The sequence below is a fragment of the Asterias amurensis genome, chromosome 9 (genome assembly GCF_032118995.1).
Source record: "Asterias amurensis chromosome 9, ASM3211899v1".
Lineage (NCBI taxonomy): Eukaryota > Metazoa > Echinodermata > Asteroidea > Forcipulatida > Asteriidae > Asterias > Asterias amurensis.
The window spans coordinates 12,165,263-12,188,939 of record NC_092656.1 but is presented as its reverse complement, the minus strand read 5'-3'; the positions used below and the strand labels follow the sequence as shown (position 1 = coordinate 12,188,939).

The window sequence follows — 23,677 nt, the reverse complement described above, 5'->3', positions numbered from 1 at the left end:
ATAAAATAACAAACCTGTGAAAACTTGGGAGATAACAATAGAAAAAAAACCCTGTCACACGAAGTTGTGTGCGTTTAGATGAATGATTTCGAGACATCAAGTTCTAAATCTGAGGTCTCGAAATCAAATTCGTGGAAAATTACTTCTTTCTCGGAAACTATGGCACTTCAGAGGGAGCCGTTTCTCACAATGTTTTGTACCGTCATCCTCTCCCCATCTTGTTACAAAGTAAGGTTTTATGCTAATAATTATTTTGAGCATTACCAATACAAAACAAACAAACAAACAAACAAACAAACAAACAAACAAACAAACAAACAAACAAACAAACAAACAAACTCACAAACAAACAAGTGGCTCTCTTGGAGAAGTCTGTAAAGGCCTCTGGTTACTCAATGTCAATGAGTGAACTATGTTGCACCTTGACACTTTAACCTTCCTGTCGAAGAATTTGAGGAATGTACGGAAAGCTAAGACTCAAACCTTGTCAACGCTTTCATATCTCGTGCCAAAGGCGGGGAAGGCCGTACGCACAAACTACAAATAAAATTTGAAGGGTTACATATTTGAGAGGGTTCAATTCGGAACCACATTTAGATATCAATATGTGTTGGGGATCCACACCATCAGTCTGGGACATGAGGAAATTGTGTTTATTGTATCCGGGTTCGATGCGGGAAAACACCAGTGATTTTTGGCAGTGAGTTAACCCCTCTTTGGTAGATGACCTATTAAACTTGATATTAGTGAAGGCAGGTTTCACTGCAAGATCCGGGCGGATTTATTAATATCACTGTTTCTCACTGGAATGATAGCTAACAATCGAAGTGGCAACTGGCGTGGAGTTTTAGTATTTGGCAATGTCCGGGCGGATGTAAACAACACAGTTGTATTGGTCAAAAGGGGAACCCCCTTAAAATTTTAAGCATCTGGTCGAAACTAGACAGAACAGTCGTTCCAGCTGATATTTAAACGGCAAACGACTAATTCACTTAATCAAACTTCGTCGTACCCACGCTGGAAGTCGGTCTCGGTTTAGACCATGCAGCAACCTTAAAGTCACATCCATCTGATGAACAATTTCTACTATTGGTAAGTAAATAATCCAGGGGAACTTCGTGTAATGTTTTTTTTGTGTTATGAACGGGTTCAAGGGTTCAAATGGGCACACCTTTCTTAGGTTGTGTTTGTAAGGATACATAAATGCACTGGACACCTTTGGTAATTGTCAAAGACCAGTCTTCTCACTTGTTGTTTCCCAACATGCATAAAGCAACAAACCTGTTAACATTTGAACTTATTCGGTTGGCGACGTTGCGAAAAAAACAACGGAAGACAAAACACCGTCATTGGCGCACAAGTTGTGCTTTCAGATGCTTGAACTCGAGACCTCTTGAGCTGAAGTTTCGAATTCAATTCCAATATTGTAGTGAGCAATAACTTCGTTCTAAACACTTAGTTACTGCAGAGAGAGAGACGTTTCCCATGTTTTTTAATATCATCAACTCTCCATTGCTTGTTACCATGTAAGGTTTTTTGCTAACAATTATTTTGAAAAAATATACACATAATATTGACTGGCAGTGAGGTAACTAGTGTTTTTCTATTCCCCCGAGGGACTTTGAGTGACAAGAAGAGGGTCCTATTTAGGCCCCTCTTCTGGTCACTCACAGGCCCGAGGGAAAAAAGACGTACACTAGTTACCGAATTATGCCATTCAATATCCCAGCTCGGTCTAAAATGTCAATTAAGAACAGAAATCTGGAAAAGAAAGGAAGTTTTGTAGTTAAGAGAGGGCGCTGTAACAGGGCACTATTGTCAAAGACTATAACCGTATAGGGGGTGCGATCCCCCGATTTTATAGAGTTCTCAATATTTTCTTTCCCTTGAAATATTTCGTCGTCCTGTCGAAACATTCATTCGAGAGAACGAAATAACAATTACAATATTTTAAGTTCATTAAAACGAAATAATATTATTTCGAGCAAACGAAGTAAATAAGCTATTACGGAGTCCTTGATATGCCGAGAACATGTCTGTGACCTTGAAGTTATTGTTTTAGAGTATCTTTTCCCGAATTGTCTTACAACTAAATCAGGGTGTAGTTCACTGACTTTACTAATTGGGCTAAAGAAGTAATACAACGCACAGCAGAATTATTGACAGCCCTCTTGGTACCAAGAAGTCATGTTATATATGGCAGTATCCCTTGAAATTGTACAGTTTTGTTCTTTGTACGCCGAAAACTTTTAAGTTGTCGTCAAAGACATAGTTAACTCCATTACCAACCTTCCTCTTATCACACTACTTTATAGAGTGTAATGAAACTTACCCCCACCCCTCCATGCAACCGCGCCCCGAAAGAGAGCAAACAAACGACATCAACAAAAAACACACCATACATTTAACAGGCTGGAATGTACAGCGATCTTGTAATAGTACTAATTTGTTACATGGTTCATCATGGCCTCCGTAGCCGATTATTTATTGTTTTTATTTCGAGGGAACAAATAAGTGTAACAAGGTGAAGGAATAATGTTTTCGAGGGAACGAAATAAGATTTTTCTTAATCTTTTCAAAGTTTTAACCTGTCTAAATGTTGATATTTGTTTTCAACAGGTGATCAACAGCAGGTTAATTGCCACTTTTGCGGTCCAGATTTACCGTCGACAAATCGCGACCCATACAGCCATCAAGATTACATTCCTCAATCCTCATGGAGACCTCTATTTCTTCAGATGAAGCTATTCCGAACTCTACAGAGATGAATGTCTTCTTTATCACATCAAGTGGACTTCAGGATCCAACCGAAACAGACATGACAGTGATTGGCACAACAATCACCGACGGAGACGGCAGAAACTTTCGGTTTGAAGATGAAACTCAAAGAATAATTCTAGGCTGCGTTTACTGTCTAGTAGCCGTCTTTGGGCTTGTAGGGAACACCATGGTGATTCTGGCCGTTGTCTTATCCAAGAAGCTCCAGACCCGCACAAATGCTTTCGTCGTCAACCTGGCAACTGCCGATTTGATTTCGTGTCTCACGTCACCTTTTGCTGCGGTGGCGCTGTTCAGCCTGAACGGCTGGCCGTTGCCTGGGTTGGTATGCTCCGTGTCCGCTGCAATTTACTACATCAGCCTTGCATGCAGCATCATGAATCTAACCACCATTGCAATCAACCGCTACGTTCTCATTACCAAATCCATGCAGACATACCAGTCTATCTACACACCCAAGAAGATAGCAGCCATGATGGTGATGACGTGGTTGTATCCTGTATTAGTCTGTTCCCTACCACTCGTTGGTATCGGTAAATGGGGTTACTCTGACAAGTACAAGACTTGTACTCAAGACACCTCGGCTGAGACGAGCGATCTCTTCAGTCTGCTGGGATCTGCTCTAGTCTACCCCATTCCACTTATCATCTTGTTCGTATGTTACTTCAAGATCTACCGCCACATCACAGGCCACATGAAGAAGATGATGGAAAAGGGCATTGAGATGCCGGATTCGTCCACCGCGTCGAACAGCAGCACCAAAAGACTCCGGAGGAGATCCACCGTAAAGATCAACAAGAGACAGGTTGAGATCACCAAGAATCTCTTCTATGTCATGTGCGCCTTCGTCGTGTGTCTCGCCCCCTTCGCTATAGCTCTGATGATACCGCCCAGCGATCCGGTCATCCCATGGACTGGGGCGTTCATCATCTTCAACAGCGCCGTCAACCCCGTCATATACGGGGTGAAACACCCGCACTTCAAGGAGGTGTTCCGTCACATTCTCCGGTGTCGGTACTACATGATTCCGGAACCATCTACTTGTCTCCGAAAGATGAGCTCAAAATAGACACAACTTTGACCTCTAGGACCCCTTGTTAAACAGCCTAGAAAGTGTAACCGAGTTTGAAGGAAGGCTACTCACAGGCAGTGACAAACAGACATATGTTGGAGTTCTTAGAGTATTTTATTTGTGTTTATTTACAGTTGAATTGTTGTGTTCATATAAACAAACAAAAAACGACAGTCAGAACGGTTCTATCTGGCAGTAAAAAAAAAAAAAAAAAAAAAAAAACGGAATTTAACTTACACAAATTGTACATTACTCTTACCAAAAATCAATGTATAAAATTGCAAATAACTCTTACCAAGAATCATTATATAATAATCTAAATGCAGTGAAATTCTGCTACTTGAAATAATATCTGCCCAAAATTCAATAAGGCAAATCTCCGTTCCAATCTGCAAAATAACATATGCGGCAGGTTTACGTTTCCATAAAAGCCTTAGTTAAAAAAAAAAAAAAAAATCAATGAATAAATCGTATGCCAAGTTATATATCACTTAAGACTTCCCAAGGTCTTAGCTAATTCCAAAGAACAAGTCTTGAAGCAAGATATATGTCCGGTAGTGAACCGATTTGGAATATTGCCAATGGGGGTCTAAAGATCAATCTACATAATTAATGTCTCGCATAATTATATTCTCGCTATGACAATATTGCACTTGTCTTCGACTCGTGCAATATTGTCATAGCTCGTGCAATATATTCTTGTATCCCCCTCAAAGCCATCCAATATTATATAATTATCTTCCAGTACGCGCTAATCCACCAATCAGATGCTCGAACTACTAGGGGGATAAAAACATATATTATGCTACGACCTCTGTTTTATATCCTACTTCCTCTGTTTTTATTATACAGTGCGTATTGTGAAATGTCATTTTGTCAAGCTCCGTATACGGACAGTGCAAAAGTTACATTATAAACTTTGTGCGCGTGAACTAACGTTCTGAAGTTTTAAATTTTGCACGTTGCAAGTGAGACTGGAAGATAAATTCAAGTCTCTGATTGGTCAAAACCCGGTCACGTGTGTGAGTGTTAACGGTGGTATAAAGACCGGCTTTGGAAAATTAGCGAATAAGTGGCCCCTAAATCAGCATACATCGTGTAAACCTTGCGCGTTGCACTGTATCGCACGCTTATTTATATCATGTTAGTTTCATTGCAACTTCGCGCATGAAATGTATCAATTTTCAGTGCGCGCGTGTAACAGGTGCGCGCGTATAAACAGACGCTGAGCTCATGCGCGCGTTTTAATACACAAAGAACAGCTATCGTCCAATCATTTGCCTCCTTTGACTCCAGTGAAGGCGCTGAACAGATCATTATTTGAAAGAGTCAATGGTCTCAAAGATCAGTAATGTGATTAACGCACGAAAGAGATGGGAACCATCAAAAGCTCAAAATATGGCCCTTGAACATGTCTGGAAGTACCGAGAGAAAAGTCACAAACTTTGGAAAATTTTAGCCTTTTAATTCGCTAAAAAATGTATTTATTAATGGGAATAACAGTGTTCCCTAAATAAACCTCAAGGGAAACTCAATAGGAAAAACTTAGATCATTTACTCAATACCAGATGTTAAGAGTGTCTCCAGCATTAGGCTGTTTCCTTTCGCACAAAGCTTTAAATTCAAAATGAAGTTACATAATCAACATGCAATTTCATGTACCAATAAAGAAAGAAATATGTCACCATAGAGCAAACCCTTCCAATGTGGTATTGTAGTTTTGTCAGTCTACTGCTTATCGTGGTAATTTAATGTTCAGCTCTCACTTGTTTTTCCATTGTTTCATAATTGTTTCATTTTATTTTGTCTGTTTTGGTTGTGAAACAAAAAGCGAAACTAAACTGCACCAGCCAAGAAAAACATGAAGAAATGAAAAGGATATAGTTATATAGATATATGCAACTTCCCAGGTTGTATCGTTACCCGGGTGTGATCCCTGGCTACACGGCAGTTTGCGGTTGAATGGCTTCTGACAGGCACCCACCGAACAAAGATATTGACAAAATTGGGAGACCACCAACATAGGGCTAGATAGCTCAGTTGGTAGAGCGCCGGCACGTTAAACCGGAGGTCGTTGGTTCAAATCCCGCTCTAGTCAATTTTTCTTTGTTCAATCCAAAAAAAAATTAAAAATGTACCCAGTCAGTTTCCCTTGTGGTTTATTATTTGATATAGGTTATATAGATAAATATATATATTTTTGTATTTATTATTATTAATTTTGTTTTAATCAGTTTACTAGAGAGAAGACAATGATGAAAAGCTAAATTTTCTGCTACCAAAAAAAAGCAGGATACCAGTAAATCTGTGTACATGTAGCAGATATTTCAGCTGGTAACCTTATGCTCTGGTAAGCAACTTTTAATGTTTCAGCAGCTCTTTGAAATTGGGCCCTGCTCATCAAGTAAACCTGCATCACGGTGGAGTATGCCATTCTACTGCTATACCCAGGCGGATATAAACGAACCTGTTCTATTGGTTAAATAAAGGGGAACCCCTCATACTTTAAACCATGATGTCAGGTCGAAATTCATTCCAGCTGATACTTAACCATTTAGCCACTGTACCGCCCAGCCGCATATAGCGATACACTGTATGTGGTACGAGGAAACCTCGCTAGCTTGTGTTTGTAGAAAAAAAGGAACATCAAAAGAAAACTCGATAGTCTATTAGTAGGTCTACGCATTTGTTAATATATCTAGTTGTTATAGATCGTTATTAATTCGCCCTTCACAGTTGACTTGTCGAAGCTAATGATGATGAAATAATTTAGCTCTTACGAAAAATAAAACGCTCATTAGTAAACAGGAAACTGTTCATCATTTATGATGATATTGTCGAAAATTAACGCCTTCGCATTTAATCAGTATGAGCATTGAGCCAGACAGAAGCCTTGAAAAGCTATTGTGTTCATTTTATCCGTGCACAAAATTATTCGCCATAAAAATAACCGTAGCCGTTTAACGAGAGGCATTTATTGTTCCCATGAGAACTTGTACTTTTATACAAATAATACTACCGAAAGGGTAAAAAATTGTGCATACACATTAAGCCATGGCTATCTTTTAAAATTTGAACTACGATTCCAGTAATTTACTGCAAGAATCTTGAGAAATTGGATTTCAGCAAACTCGGGCGGTGCAGGGACTAAAGGAGTAAACGGGAAACTCACTATGACAATATTGCACTCGTCTTCGACTCGTGCAATATTGTCATAGCTCGTGCAATATATTCTTGTATCCCCCCAAAGCCATCCAATATTATATAATTATTTTCCAGTACGCGCTAATCCACTAATCAGATGCTCGAACTACTAGGAGGATAAAAACATATATCATGCTACGACCTCTGTTTTATATCCTACATCCTCTGTTTTTATTACACAGTGCGTATTGTGAAATGTCATTTTGTCACGCTCCGTATACGGACAGTGCAAAAGTTACATTATAAACTTTGTGCGCGTGAACTAACGCTCTGAAGTTTTAAATTTTGCACGTTGCTAGTGAGACTGGAAGATAAATTCGTGCGCTCGTGAAATACTTATATTAATAAATACCTTGGACGGTTTCAAGTCTCTGATTGGTCAAAACCCGGTCACGTGTGTGAGTGTTAACGGTGGTATAAAGACCGGCTTTGGAAAATTAGCGAATAAGTGGCCCCTAAATCAGCATACATCGTGTAAACCTTGCGCGTTGCACTGTATCGCACGCTTATTTATATCCATGTTAGTTTCATTGCAACTTCGCGCACTTGCTCATACGCGCGCTGAAAATGTATCAATTTTTAGTGCGCGCGTGTAACAGGTGCGCGCGTATAAACTGACGCTGAGCTCATGCGCGCGTTTTAATGCACAAAGAACAGCTATCGTCCAATCATTTGCCTCCTTTGACTTCAGTGAAGGCGCTGAACAGATCATTATTTGAAAGAGTCAATGGTCTCAAAGATCAGTAATGTGATTAACGCACGAAAAAGATGGGAACCATCAAAAGCTCAAAAAATGGCCCTTGAACATGTCTGGAAGTACCGCCGAGAGAAAAGTCACAAACTTTGGAAAATTTTAGCCGTTTAATTCGCTAAAAAATGTATTTATTAATGGGAATAACAGTGTTCCCTAAATAAACCTCAAGGGAAACTCAATAGGAAAAACTTAGATCATTTACTCAACCAGATGTTAAGAGTGTCTCCAGCAGTAGGCTGTTTCCTTTCACACAAAGCTTTAAATTCAAAATGAAGTTACATAATCAAAATGCAATTTCATGTACCAATCAAGAAAGCAATCTGTCACCATAGAGCAAACCCTTCCAATGTGTTATTGTAGTTTTGTCAGTCTACTGCTTATCGTGGTAATTTAATGTTCAGCTCTCACTTGTTTTTCTATTGTTTCATTCTTGTTTCATTTTGTTTTGTCTGTTTTGGTTGTGAAACAAAAAGCGAAACTAAACTGCACTAGCCAAGAAAAACATGAAGAAATGAAAAGGATATAGTTATATAGATATATGCAACTTCCCAGGTTGTATCGTTACCCGGGTGTGATCCCTGGCTACACGGCAGTTTGCGGTTGAATGGCTTCTGACAGGCACCCACCGAACAAAGATATTGACAAAATTGGGAGCCCACCAACATAGGGCTAGATAGCTCAGTTGGTAGAGCGCCGGCACGTTAAACCGGTCGTTGGTTCAAATCCCGCTCTAGTCAATTTTTCTTTGTTCAATCCAAAATCATTTAAAAATGTACCCAGTCAGTTTCCCTTGTGGTTTATTATTTGATATAGATAAATATATATTTTTTTATTTATTATTATTTTTTTTTTTTTAATCAGTTTACTAGAGAGAAGCCAATGATGAAAAGCTCAATTTTAGAAGATGGAGGACTAATAAAAAGCTCACTAAATTCTAGGGAAAACTCACGCAGTCAGGTAGGGACTTCAACCCAATTGTTCTCGGGTCATAGGTGGAAGGCGAGGAAAGTTACCACCTACGCCAACCCGACCACCCGCTACAAGGTGCTTTAAAGCCATCCACCACTAATCAAGCCTGGCTTTTTGGATGCCTCTCTGTAATGTTAAATATAGTGCAACAGCGAAGCTACGACCGGCAAAGCGGGGCACGTGGCCAACTTACTGTCTGTGAGACTCCGAATTCCCCCCACCCCCTCCGCCCCATATTGCCACCCAAGTTTCCCCGGTGACCGGTTGGAACGTAGCCACAAACCAATGCATTATGTGCGTTAACCCAGCTCAAGATAGCCAATGTGTGATTAGTGTGTCCAGATACAGAATCCTAGATATTGGGGCCCGTTTCGTTGAGAGCTATGACGAGTTATAAGCTATGACGTCCAAAACCCACCGCCAAAAAATGAATGCTGCCATGGAATATGAATCCGGTGAAATAAGTCATTAATGCAGGTAATGTTTGAGAATATGAAGCTTTGAAAATTTTCCACCCCTGAAACAGCAAATAATCCAGGGCCCAATTTTATAGCACTGCTACACGGCAGATGTTGTGCTTACTGTACGCTTTCTATTCCTTAGCGCTGGTTAGGCACACGGGTGAGAAAACCATAATGGCAACCTTCCAGTGCTTACGCTTACGCTTTTCAAGCAGATTTTTCTGCAACATACAGTTAGCACAAAACCGGGCCTACGACGCCCTGGGATTATTATATCCGGGTTCAATGCAGGAAAAACATGCGTTTTTTGGCAGCAAGTCAACTGATCCGGGTTCGTCGCAGGAAAACACACCCGATTTTTGTTGGCAGTGAGTTTTAAAAAACCGGGCCCAATTTTCTGCAGAGCTGCTTTAGTAGAAAATATTGATTAACATTTTTCTGCTTAGCAAAACTAAGCAGGATACCAGTAAATCTGTGTACACGTAGCAGATATTTCAGCTGGTAACCTTATACTCTGGTAAGCAACTTTTAATGTTTCAGCAGCTCTTTGAAATTGGGCCCTGCTCATCAAATAAACCTGCATCACGGTGGAGTATGCCATTCTACTGCAATATCCAGGCGGATATAAACGAACCTTTACTATTGGTTAAATAAAGGGAAACCCCTCGTACTTTAAACCATGATGCCAGGTCGAAATTCATTCCAGCTGATACTTAAACGGAAAACATCGAAGACACCTATTCAAACAACTTCCTCCCACACAGACTGGAAGTCGATCTCGGTTTGTACCAAGAACCTTCAAGCAAATCACATCCATTTCTACTGCTGGTAAGTAGGAATTCCGGGGGAACCTGGTGTTTTGGTTTGTTTAGTATTATTGACATGACAGGTTTAATGGAGCATTTCGAATTTGACATAAATTTAAGCGGGTTTTGGTTGTAGATGGATACTTAGGTCTGAAACTGACCAGACAAAAGGGCGATTGTAATGTGGCAGACACCATTGTGGCACTTAATATATAGTGATATGAACCTGTCACCGCCGGATTAACGTGCCGGCGCTCTACCAACTGGAACTCATTTCATAGCGCTACTTAAAGGGTATATGTACTTTTTCCTAACAAAAAACACAATGTTCACAGACTTACATTAAACTTACACAGTTTGAAGATTATGATAGTAGAGCTTCCCTTGAAATTTTACTTACTGAGGTGCTGTAGTTTTTGAGAAATGAGTAAAAGTAATAATCTTCGTCTCAGTTTTAGCATGTAAAAACGTATTAACCAGTTATGCTATGGTTTTGGTATAATATCGTCACTGGTTAAGGGTATTTTACATGCTAAAATAATTATAAGACCAAAATGATTTTGTGACTTGTTTTACTCATTTCTAAAAAACTACACAACCTTGGTTAGTAATATTCGAAGGGAAGCTTTCCACTATCATTATCTGTAAACCCTGTAAGTTTAATGTAAATCTGTGGACAATTCGAAAAAGTACCCGAATCCTTTAATTAGATATAACGAATATTGAGTATTGTGTGAAGCTTTCATTTGTATAGATATCGATAGGAAGAAACTATAAATAAATAGTAAATTTGCGGGTAAAACCACGTGTAAATATAATATATATGTGTGAGTGTTGACTCTGAAAAGAGCAGGTGTGGTCTCGACGTTTCGAACATTATACTTCGCTGAAAAGGGTGGAGAGCTTCATGTTTTCGTAACCAAAATTGTAACAAAATTATGATGAAAACTACCATCGAAATGCAATAACAAAACATTGTTTTATTAAGGGAATCAATGTGTGGCGAAGAAGTTTTCAACTAGTGGTTTAATCCCAACGAGGCCTGGTTCTTGATAATTTTACCGAGACGAAGTCGAGGTAAATTATCAAGAACCAGGCCTCGGCGGGTTTAAACCACTAGTTGAAAACCAATTCAACACACATTGATTTCCATTATTCGGTCAAAGACATCATCACTTTTTGGTCAAAAAGTCAAATAAATGCAACAATTATAATTGTTCAATGATTTCTTTCAACACAACACCCCTCCAGCTATGATATGGCAAAAGCCCTCCGCCGCCCTCGGGTAAACAACTCATTAAATGGGAACGCTGTGTGCGTCGCACGTATCGCGTGATTAGATAAGATGTGGCACAACTGTTTCAGCCGTTGCTCTCGACCAATAGGAATAAAGAAACTGTCTTATAAGAACAGGTGCAAGCTCGCGTGTCACGCCAATGTTTCAACACTTTTTACTGGTCATAAACAAAGGTTTATACACACCCACGTGACGCGCTCTCCACCTATAGGAATAGCGAAACGGTCTGAGGTATTTTGGAATGTAGCATCAAAATCTTCAGTTTAAGGCAACGTTAAAAAAAGACATTGCCGCCTTAGTCAACCAACCAATAGACTTGACTGAAGTCCCAATCCCGTGCCATCCCCAGAAAACTACTGTTTTGTGATGCTCTGCTTTCCCAAACCTGTTCCGCATGCGGGACACAGTCCGTGCGCACCGTTCGGAAAAGTCCTTTCTTTCATTTGCGGCGTATGCAAGACAGTCGCAGTCTTGCATATATAATGAGCTTGGAGGGCACATTTTCAAAAAATCATATCGTGAAAACCCAGCCATGTAAAAATATAACAATGTGACAGTATGAACGAGGAATGCTTAATTGTAATGACAAAAACCATAGGTCAATTTTTAATTGTTCAGAAATAAGAAATTTCGGACTATAAAAATGATCATCGTTGTACAAAAATAACGGTCTCCGAAAAAGTCCCTTTTGTAGCATTTAACGAAATCGTGCAGACAAATCTTAATCATGTGTGTTCAGGTACATTATTCATCTACTCAACCGCTACTGTCGTTGTTTCTGAATCCATTCGAAACAGTCGGGGGCACCCTAAGTATCCGTCGCCGTCAGCGCGAACTTTCTCGGTAAAAAAGTCCACCATTACTCAATGGTATAATGTGAGCCCGAACGTGATTGGTCAGAATGTGCATCAAGCGTGCCAACTGACTAATCAGCTTCTACGTAACAAAACGCAAGGCACCATTGGTTTGGCACGATTCCTTGCTCATGTCATGCAATCACGGGGGCTTGTTTTGACAACAAAGCGGTGCCCGACTATTATTCGGTAGTATGGTGTTTGGCCGGGTTTTGCTTCAGTTATTATCTGATCTGTATCTTTACGTCTACGAAACCAAAACTGGCATAAACGCACGTTATTGTTAATCTGTGCCAGAATGATGGCCTTCTGATGGCCTTCCAATCCAATTCTATGAATCCAAGTATATTTGAGTTTTAAAAAGAAATCATTCATTGTATTAATTTATTCTATTGTTTTTTATTGATTAAAATAAAGTTAAAAAGTCTTTCAAAACTCATTTGTTGTTTTCTTTTAACCAATGAAATTCCTGACCCTGGCCTTCTCCCTATTTATTAACTGTGAAATCTCAACTAAAAGCTGGAAAGTTTGGTCAGTTTCAAATTAAATATATTCAATATACAACACACAATAATAAACCAGATGACAAATCTTCTTTTAACTTTGTTAATTTTACAAAACATTTATTTTAAAGTCCCTTTCAGCTGCTTACATAAAATAACAATGACAATATACATTTATTGCGTTTCTTCACACACGACAAGTTGAAAAAAATTGAGAGACCACTGCAAAATACAAATTAAAAATTACTGGGGAAAGTACCTTGGTATATTAAAATAAAATAAACAGAAATATCAGTTTTGTTCAGTTTACAAAAATATCTTGTGAGGGAGTCTCCTAGGCGACTAGTGAAATTTATTACTCGACTAGTCGGGCCTCGGAGTCGCAACTTTTACACTAGTTTTCGATACCCAAGATGCCTTACGGCATATTGTTTGGCACAGGCACAATGTATTAAAGTTAACGCTGAATGGGTTGAAAGATTGTGTAACTGGTGAAAAACAATCAGATTGTGTTCCGTAACGTAAATTAACACCCTTTTCAAAACCGCGGCTTCGGCATTGGATTCGGCTTCAGGCTCTGTCATGTCTGACACCCCACGGGGCCAAGCTAGCCTGAGCCAAATCCAAAGTCGAAGCCGTGTCTCGCAAAGGGCCTACGCTGTTGTGAATGGTCGCAAGCGATACAATAGCACTCTGTACTTATGACATCACTTTTGTTTAAAATACCCCGCTGTCAGACAAACATTCCACTAAATTAGCGATCACGCCAAACGTGCCATATGGCACTTGTATGTAGTAGTAAGTAGTAACGCGAGTAAACATAATGTGGACAAGTACGTGTGCATATGTTGTTAGTAAAATTGTGTACGTTTGTCTGATGAAATCCATGTACTAAACTTGGTTTTAGCATTTAGTGCGGAGTGCTATTGGTTCACAAGCAGGTACGTGTAGTTACGACTATGCGGTGGCACGATAACCGAGTAGTTGAAAAAATTTAGTTGCAACTCGACTAAGCAGTCAACAGTCCCGACTTCAACAGTAGTCGCCCTATGTAGTCGTCCAGGTTCGAGTCTCCCCGTCACTTTAAACCGTGGAAGATTTTCAGAGAGCTGGGACTGTAAAAGGAATACAAAGAAAGCAAATAGAGTTAAAAACATGCAAAAGAAGACCAAAATGTTTCAGAAACACGTTTTACACAGAGCAGAAAACTGACATGGACTACAGTAGTACCAATAAATTGACCATTCCCTTGTTGATTGAGAATAAGAGTTAACCAAGACTGTCTTAAATCAATATGATTTAACCCAGTATGAACTAGCAAAAGGTATTGATGACCTGATCAAATTGAAACTCAATCAATAATTATTGTTTTATTTATTTTCTCAACGTGTCAACAAATATTGAACATACTTTCAGGTAATTAAAAAATATTCTATTTAGAATTATTAGTAATACACATGTAAAATAGAACTTAGATTCGGATCATAGAAATAGAAGACCTACTCTTACTCTACACATTACACAGAGTCTCAACAATACAGTACCACCACGAAGAAAACCCATAACAATTCCATATTCCAATCCTGCATCAAACTACCATGTTTTGTTATTCTTGATGGAAATAATTTGTGATATTATTTTTTTCATGAGAAAATTGTATTTCTTCATTATTTAATTTTGTTTGATTTTTTCACAACGATCGTCAACAAACATGATAAAAAAGAGCGCCGTGTTGCGCCGTGTACACAACACACGGCCTTTTTCTTACATGATGACGTCACGTCAGCTAAATCGAAGCGGCACAAACAATGATTTTTGCACATTTTTGGCACTGAAAAACAATATCAACGGCAAAACCTGCAGAAGCGTATGTGGTACCAAACGAAAGAACGATCCTTCGTCTATCAGAATATGGACTCGGTTTGTCTCAATCGTGCTCGAAACAGTCGGGGGCATCCTAAGTGTAAAGCTTATCAACAAAAAGTGTAAAACTTGAACCACATTTCCGACGAAGATTCACATGTATTTGGTCCCGAAAATCCGGTAAAAATGGGTTTGTTTTACGAGGAAAATGTTCAAGAAACTTACCACTCCATGCTTGACCAAACACTGCCCTCTTGCTGGGACCTATAGCCAATTTTGCACATCGTCTCCGAGTTCTCGCGCTGTCACGCGAAATCTCGAAGGGTCCGAGTGCGCCGCGCGACTGCAAATGAAACCTGGAAAATATGCTAATTATCTCGCACTCTGCGCACGGACTGACAGGGTGTTGACGATGTCGCAGTCGCCTGGTATGTAAATGTCTTCACTTATGAATATGTAACATTGTCACGTGATACGTTTTGACCAATCAAACATCAAACACACCCAAAAAGAAGACTAGTTCATTTGTCACAAGTGGGTTAAGTACTTAGTTGATGATTGAAATACATTTTTTAATAACCAATTAAATATAAAAAAAGAAAGCACTAAATGTTTATTTGAATTTAAGTAATACGTTGTAACATACATTGGGTTTGGTTTTGTTTGCAAATTTTGAATTTTTTGAAGTGCAATAACACGACTTATAATACCGAAACTCCCTTGCCTGCTAATGAGTTTACCCGCCCCACGTGCGTGCCGCGTATAGACGCGTGCCTTACAACGTCTTCTACTGTGATGTCACCGAGTATAATGAATATTCCCATATTGGGGAGATTTTCCAATAACAACGTGCAGAGTAAGAAACGACTTCGTCAAGTCCCATTCTCGCCACCACATTTTGACGGCGAGCGCGCACTGTACTGTATGCTACGGGGTTGTTTCACAGTAAGTTGAGGTAATAGCTAGGGACCTCTCACACGAGAATGGGACTTGAATCAAGTCTAACCAACCAACCGCGCGCGCAAGTTTTTGGGTGAAACCAAATATCCGATGAATTTCTTCAAAGGTTCGCATGTGGTTATTACAAATTAATGTGAAATAGCAGCGTTTAAAATTTTATTAACTACGTTCCAACCAGTTTTTATTGCGTAATAGTTTTGCATTACTTTAATTACCTTACCTGACTCTTCATTTCTACTCTGTAAAAGTACGTGCGTTACTTTATTTAACCACACTTGACCCTTCGACCCAGCAAAAGCGAACAGGTGATTGCTTGGTGTCGAGTTTTTGAGTCATATTTTTTAATAGGCAGGTGCCGATGTTCATACGGTGCCGATGTTCTTGGGGCTGATTGCGTGCCAATTTTGCAAGGTGCCGAGTTTTGGGGTGCCGAGTTTGCGAGGTGCAGAAGTGTCCGGTATTCATTATTCTAACTGATTAGTCCTCGTAACCGCCCGGATGTTAACGTTGTTTTTGCATCATAACGGTGAAACGCAGTCCCGTTTTTAGATGTATTCGTCTTTGAACATCTAAATTTGTTTTCTTGTTGACGCTGGGTGGTTAGGTGGATTTTTGGTAAAGGCGATTTAATTGTCTCGTTAATCTATTTTTATAGTAATTTCCATCATACTTTCCCCTACTTGGTTACGCTATTAACAATAACAGCTCTCCACTCTTTTTTTCTAATAATAATCGTATTCATCATGAAATGTTTAGGCCCCCGTTAAAAAACACCTTTGGGGTATTGTTTGGTGTCGAAGTGAACGAATCCCATTGGGACAAAGGGTTTGGTCGTACACAGTGCAAAGTGCGAACAATACAGGAGATCCAAAAACATGGGTGGGGGGTGGCAAAGTTTGATATTGTGTCCCCTACCTTTCAATAGTTATGTACTAGAGGGGAAATATGGGGGGGGGGGGGGCGGGGGCACACACACATGGTTGACGCCCGTGTCCAAAAATTTGTGTTTTTATATCAACAGGTTGGTGATACTCTTTTATAAGGTCCAGATTCGCCGTCGATAAATCGCATCCCATACAGCCATCACGCTTACAATCTTCAATCCTCATGGCGACGTCTATGGCATCAACTGAAAATGTTCCGAACTCTACATGGACGAATGACACAACAACCAGCACAGGAGACGGCAGAAACTTTCGTTTTGAAAGTGGAAATCACGAAATGCTAATTTTTCTCGGCTGTGTGTATTGCGTCGTGGCCGTCTCCGGGCTGGTGGGGAACACCATGGTGATTATGGCCGTTGTCTTATCCAATAAGCTCCAGACCAGCACCAACGCCTTCGTCGTCAACCTCGCCACGGCCGACCTGATATCGTGCCTCACGATACCTTTCGCTGCGGTGGCGCTGTTCAGCATGAACGGCTGGCCGTTGCCTGAGTTGGTATGCTCCGTGACCGCTGCCATATACTACATCGGCCTTGCATGTAGCATCTTGAATCTTACCAGCATCGCAATTAACCGCTACGTTCTCATTACCAAATCCATACAGACATACCAGTCTATCTACACACCCAAGAAGATAGCAGCCATGTTGGTATTTACGTGGCTCTATCCAGCATCAATCTGTTCCCTTCCACTCTTTGGTATCGGTAAATGGGGTTACTCAGAAAAGTACAGTACGTGTACTCAAGACACCTCGGCTGAGACAAGCGGTCTCTTCAGTACAGTGGGATGTGCTCTAATTTTCCCCATTGCACTCATCATCCTGTTCGTCTGTTACTTCAAGATTTACCGCCACGTGACAAGCAACATGAAGAAGATGACGCGGAGGGGGGTCGAGATGCAGGATTTCCCTACCGCATCGAATAGCAGCACCAAGCCACTCCGGGAGATCAGCAAAAGACAGGTGGAGATTACCAAGAACCTCTTCTACGTACTGTGCGCCTTCCTCGTGTGTCTCGCCCCCTTTGCCATCAATCTGTGGGCGGAGGAAGCTGAAGATTTTCAGCTCCCTTGGACTTCGACCCTCGTCGTCTTTAACAGCGCCGTCAACCCCGTCATCTACGGGGTGAAACACCCGCACTTCAAGGAGGTGTTCCGTCAGATGCTCCGGTGTCGGTACCACATGATTCCAGAACCATCTAGCTGTCTCAGAAAGATGAGATCAACATAGACATAACTTCGAATGTATATACCTACTTTGTATTAAGTCATAATTATCTGTTCCGACCTACCGTCGGAACAGGTATTGTTTTCGTCTAGATTTTTATGATTTTTATCTATACTATGCGCCATCTTGGATTGAAATTAGAAGGTCCAGTGGCGTGGCATCCTTGTGGAAATTAACACGGTTGTGTGTGGAATTCAACACGTTTGTGTCTTTTCAGACTTTTGAGAAAGTTTGGGCAGCGACCGTGTGTCAACCACTGGTCGATGTTGTTACCAGACTTCCTAGAAATCTTTCTGACAGGCGACTTATTGGACAGTGTTTCGCAGATGGTGCTCCAAATTGGTTCACTCATTGTCCCTTGCCCGCCCACCTTCTATTCGATCCGCCCTTTTTGGTCGGGTTACTTTCGTGTTGTACAAGCATGGTTCTCCGGATTGGTTCCTGAGTTTTTTCCTGTTTTCACGGCAAACGAGAAAGTGTGGTTTCCCGGTCAAGCCGTACATGGAAAAAAAACATCTATAGTGACTACAGGTGTTTTTCGAGACTCTGTATATGACTCTATAGCCAGCAGTTGTCCTCATTTTATTCACAATATTCTGTTATTAAATTAAACAAATTACCTTTTTTTTATTATTATATTATTAGTAGTATAGTATTACTTGCACACACAAAAAAAGTGTGAATAGTTACTGGCTTTCAAATGTGATTTTTATTTATTAATTTTATTTATATTTTGTTTAATATTTGTAATAAGGCGTATAAATAAGTAGTGATAATTGAATCAACAGGCTGATGTTTACATTTTAATATTAATAATAATATTGATATGAGGGTCAACAAAAAAAATCTCCAAAAATATTCAAAAATTCGCACATGGCTTCTTTAAGCCTCTGTATTTTTTATCCAGAATGCTCAGCAAAATATTCAGTCACATGTTTTGATCAAATAATGAATAATTGTGAATTGAAATAGTGTATGATGAAATTTTTTCGGTGGGCAAATAGTTTGTAGATATGTCTCAAATACCAAACTTTTTTCATTTACAAGTGCAAGTTACCAGTGGAGCTCTACGTGTTTCTGCGTTTTGGTCAGGGGAGATGAGACTCTTTGCTTGGCAAATAAAACCATACAATTTGTATCCAGGGACGGTTTACATAGCACACAGAGAGGTAAAACATTTGTCACGATTTTAGGGACACCTCGAAAATAGGACCTCCTACATAGGCTCTGCGGTGGTGTCGTCCGTATAGGACCGGGCTCGTTTCAGGCGACGAGCGTGGAAGACAAAAACAGACAGCCAGGGATTTGGAATGATTTACGGGTGAAGTAACCTTGCCTAAACTAATTCCATTATTTCGCTTTACTTTCGGAAATTAGACCATGACATACAAAAACCCTTTGACAGGAATAAAAAATCAGAGAGTTTGTTATGCTGACGTTTCTCTGGTGGTTGAGTGGCTCAATGTTATAGAGCTGCTTATAGTAAATAGGCAAAATATTTTGCTTTATAAAAATGCAGAAATTGAGCAGAATACCTCGATTAACAACTTGAAGTTTGTACATGAGGTGTGGTATTTGCTGTGTTTAGCATGCTTTTTGTGTTTCGTTTGGTCTGGTCCTGGGCCAATGGCTTTATGAGGAAAGAATCGCAGCGCTTACGTAATCATGGAATTGTGCTTACGCTAAGCGTATTTAACATCTAGGCACACAGGGATAGTGTTCATGAGCGTGACAATTCGCAAAAAAAAAAATTGCTACGTTGTTTATTGTGCTCAACTCCTGCGAAACATTCCCTGCAAAAACAGTGACTTACAAATTTGATTTGCTTTCGCAGGATAGCCGTGCTTTTCTTGTGCAAAAGTAGGCCACTGTTTTTCTCCACTCCGTTACAATTGTGCAAACACGTTGATTACAAAAATGGTCCCGACTGCCTGTTTGGTGAAACAGTTGTCATGCTTACTACTAAACGCAACATAATTAATACGTCGCTTAAGGAACATTGCGGCACAAATCTTGAGAATCTGTAATTTATCTCGACAAGTGTCGTAGTTGGGTTTGAGGTGCAGCTAGTCGAGTAAAAAATTTCACTAGTCACCCAGGCCTATCACGATGGGAACGTCATGCTCTGCTCTGGAAGCAAAGATTCAGTGCTTAGCAGAAGCAGGGAAGTCTGCGCTTAAATTTGTGCTTCCAAGCTCACACATTATATTCCGCGCTTGCTCAGTATGCGGAATATGGTGAACGTAAGCGCAGAGTTTGGAGGCCGTTTAAGAGTTCAGTGAAATCCACTCGTTCTAGATCAAACATCAAACCACCTACCAAATACAAGGATATTATCATTAAGTAGTTTGTCACATGACAATGGACTCTGAAAACACTGCATTGAGTTCAAGAAACCAACAAATCAAACAATCCTGAGTCAAATATTTTTTTTTGTACATTTATTCACCTTGTTAATTTATCTTTTTTAGATAAACATTTCAACTGAACAATTGACTAGTAAAAAGGAGATGGTGATATAGTAAGACCACTCATCTTACATGCCGCCCTCTATTGACCAGTAACAATATATAATGGAACAAAGGCATAGCATTAATTTGTTTTTTTTTTGTTTCAGCCTACTCTCCTAAACCATAACGTCAAAAGAGTTAAACCATTTATCAAGCTTTGAACCTAAGCTTAATTCCTAATGAAATTTTGTTTTTAAATTCTTAATGCATTAACCACGTGACCCTCATTTGCATATTTAATTGGGAAATCTTTTAAACACCATATCTAAAGAAGTACATAGCCGATTTTTAACTTGTTTGTAGTTTAAGACTCTTTGGGGATAAGAGAAAAATTTGGGTAAACCGTGACCTCAATTTGATCTTTACTTCCGGGTCAACCGGAAGTGGGACCATATCTCCAGAACTAGTCAACGATTTTCAAAATTTTTTCAGTTACAAACTCCTAAGACATTTACATTGGCTGTGAAAACCCGATATCCCATGTTGGCCTCTACTTCCGATTGAACCAGAAGTGGGACCGTACCTGAAGTACTATACAACCGATTCTCAATCTTTGTTTTCAGTTTTATACTCCTAAGGCATTAAAAATAAACATTGAAAAATCCATCACCCAAGTTGACCTCTACTTCCTGGTCAACCAGAAGTGAGACAATATCTCAAGAATTACACAACCGATTTTCAAACTTTTTCCTCCAGTTAAAGACTCCTTGGGCGTTAGAGATTAGCCTTAGGTCACCGTGACCCCATGAAGTGGCACCATAACTCAAGACACTATACAATATTTTGCTTTTTTTCATTTATAGACTCCTTGGTAATTTTAGCACATAATCCAAGCAAAACAACACGGAACAGCTTTGTGTTTGTTCACAAACACTACATGTCTAGTTTTAATTGAAGTTTTGTCCAAAATTTCGAAACAACGGCTTCGGCTCCGGATTCGGCTCAGGCAAGCTAAAGCCCCTCGGTTGTTTCGAAACAAGTCCCTCCAACTCAATGAGATAACATTATTTGGAATAACAAAACGGGCTCACATGTACAAGTCCGTACCTAGAAGACGTACTTTTATACTAAGGTACTTGGGATCTGTACACTGTATTGTAAACGGAATTCCCTCTAATTGTGATTTAATTAAATTAGAAATATTGCGCATAAAATGTTGCAATCTAAGGGCCTTGTCACAGTATCAGGCCATATTTTCAGTCAATCACCACACCAAAGAAATCACTCTTAAGAAAACGATAAAAACAAAGAATTAACAGGGCGGACTGACGTTTGACGGGCACCTGGTACCCGAACATAGGGAGTCCGCCATGCCAACCTTTAAGAAGTAAATAGTACAGAGGGTACAAATCTCGATCTGAAAACGTGTTCTTGCTTAAACTCCTAATGAACCCTTTTTTTCTCTAAACATTAATCTGATAATAAATTATCATACGACTTCCGTACTTTGCTACCATTCGCCTCATTCATGGTATACCGTTAAAAGAGGAATTTCTGAAACAAACTGTGTTCGATAAATCATTGTACTTGAAATTTTATGAAGAGTTTATAGGGACTATAAGGTTAAATTAAGTTTGAAGGTCTTCCATTTTCCAATACATGGAGTCTTTACAAATCCAATCTCACTTTAGCATGGTGCAAAATGCCATGTAGTTTAAACTCTTTGAGTGCAAACGTGTGTAAAAAAAAAAAAAAAAAAAAAAAAAAAAAAACCGTCACATTTCAAGTATATGGTACGTACAATTGTAAATAGTATTTGGAGAGAAACAAAAAGACATTTCGAGGAAACGAATTTTTACTTTGAGGCTACGAAGTAATGTCAGTATTTGTGGTTACCTGTCCCTTTCAAATATTCATTAATCATGATTTTCTTGAAAGTACTCACCACTAAAATGCATGATAATTAAGTATTTGTTGGTTACGTGTCCCTTTCAAATATTCATTAGTCATGATTTGAAAGTATTAATCACGAAAATGCATGATAAGTTATTGACTTTTAGAAGCAAACATTAAAGGTTATTGCATCGCCGTTTCTCAGGACAAATGCCACTACAATCCATTCGTAACGAGCTTTTGGAGCTTCAGTTGAACGCAATCTAAAAGACAACTTTAGGTTAAAGTAAATTAGAATATACATGTGAGGGATGCCCTCCCCCTATTTTTGCCTTAGTGTCTATGTCGAACCAAAACCAACTAAAGAAACCAATTAAAAAAAAAAAATGTTTTCTTGCTCACATAATAGTTGTTGGCAGTGGTAGCACTTTATGTAAACCACCATACCAAAACATACAAACCGGTAGATGTTTGGTCACGAGAAAGGAGTTTAAAAACATTACACATTGCATGAAGTTGATAAACAAAATGAATTAAACGCTCAATGAGCGATAAACTCAAAACGGGAATTTAGTTTATTTCACATCAAAATGACATTTCAAACAGAAATTTAGACCTTGTTAGTGTAGTGATCCGCCAAGTGCGCCCTCATTGTTTGACTTGTATAAAGTTTACTTTTGAGGATGTCACATGACATTCACGCTCTTTTTCTATAGCTTCGACTTGGAAGAGCAACTAATTTATTTGGGCTGTGATTCTCTCTATTTTTATAGGGAGTATGGCTCTGGCCATGCTCCAAAAACCTATTTATATGGGGTCGAAAGAGTTGTAGAGGTATTGGTGAGTACTATTCTGTGTGTTTACCTTCATTAATGCCCAAATTATTGTGATTTTGTAGCTCTCTATTTGGATCGTTTTATTTGTAAAACCATGTGTGTATGCCAGGCAGCACTGTCACACACGTGCGTCCATTAGCCTCTGTGTGTGCTGACCTTTTGGTGAACTTCGTGCACTGCATTATGTAGGTTACATGTAGTGTATACTGTGTGTTATAACTTTTTGTATGTTTTCTATGGGTTGGAAGTATTAAAACCTGTGTAGTAGAGATTTTCATATAAACGTCATTGGCTTACTGACTGTATTACTATTGACATGTATTTTGGCGAATGCTCGTCCTTTATTAAGTAGAGGACCGTATCTCACCTTCCCGTCCCTCTCTCTCTTTACATTAGTTTAATGTAGATCGTTCAACGAGTTTTTCTTACCAATTGTGCTGTGTTCCTCTAAAGACGCAGGTAATTGTCAACGAACTAGTCTTCAAAGGTGGTGTTTCTCAACATATATGCATAAAATAACAAACCTGTGAAAAATTGAGCTCAATCGGTGGTTGAAGTTGCGAGATTATAATGAAAGAAAAAACACCATTGTCACACAAAGTGAATTTCGAGACCTCAAATTCTAAATCTGAGGTCTCGAAATCAAATTCGTGGAAAATTGTTTCTTTCTTGAAAACTACACTACTTTAGAGGGAGCCGTTTCTCTCAATGTGTGATACTATCAACCTCTCCCCATTACTCGTTACTAAGTAAGGTTTTATATTTTGAGTAATTACCAACAGTGTCCACTGCCTTAAAGCAACGCTGC

General features: G+C 39.4%; 2 protein-coding genes across 2 annotated transcripts; both read left to right on the top strand.

Moving 5' to 3' along the window:
* Positions 1-715: 715 nt before the first annotated feature.
* On the top strand, positions 716-6,980 carry LOC139942259 (alpha-1B adrenergic receptor-like). The gene is made up of 2 exons (XM_071939050.1): positions 716-1,092; positions 2,620-6,980. The coding sequence occupies exon 2, from the start codon at positions 2,717-2,719 to the stop codon at positions 3,845-3,847; it is 1,131 nt and encodes a 376-aa protein (XP_071795151.1). The 5' UTR covers positions 716-1,092; positions 2,620-2,716; the 3' UTR covers positions 3,848-6,980.
* A 9,569-nt stretch (positions 6,981-16,549) lies between these two features.
* Positions 16,550-23,074, top strand: LOC139941576 (melanopsin-B-like). The gene has a single exon (XM_071938140.1). The coding sequence runs from the start codon at positions 16,629-16,631 to the stop codon at positions 17,691-17,693; it is 1,065 nt and encodes a 354-aa protein (XP_071794241.1). The 5' UTR covers positions 16,550-16,628; the 3' UTR covers positions 17,694-23,074.
* The last annotated feature ends 603 nt before the right edge of the window (positions 23,075-23,677 follow it).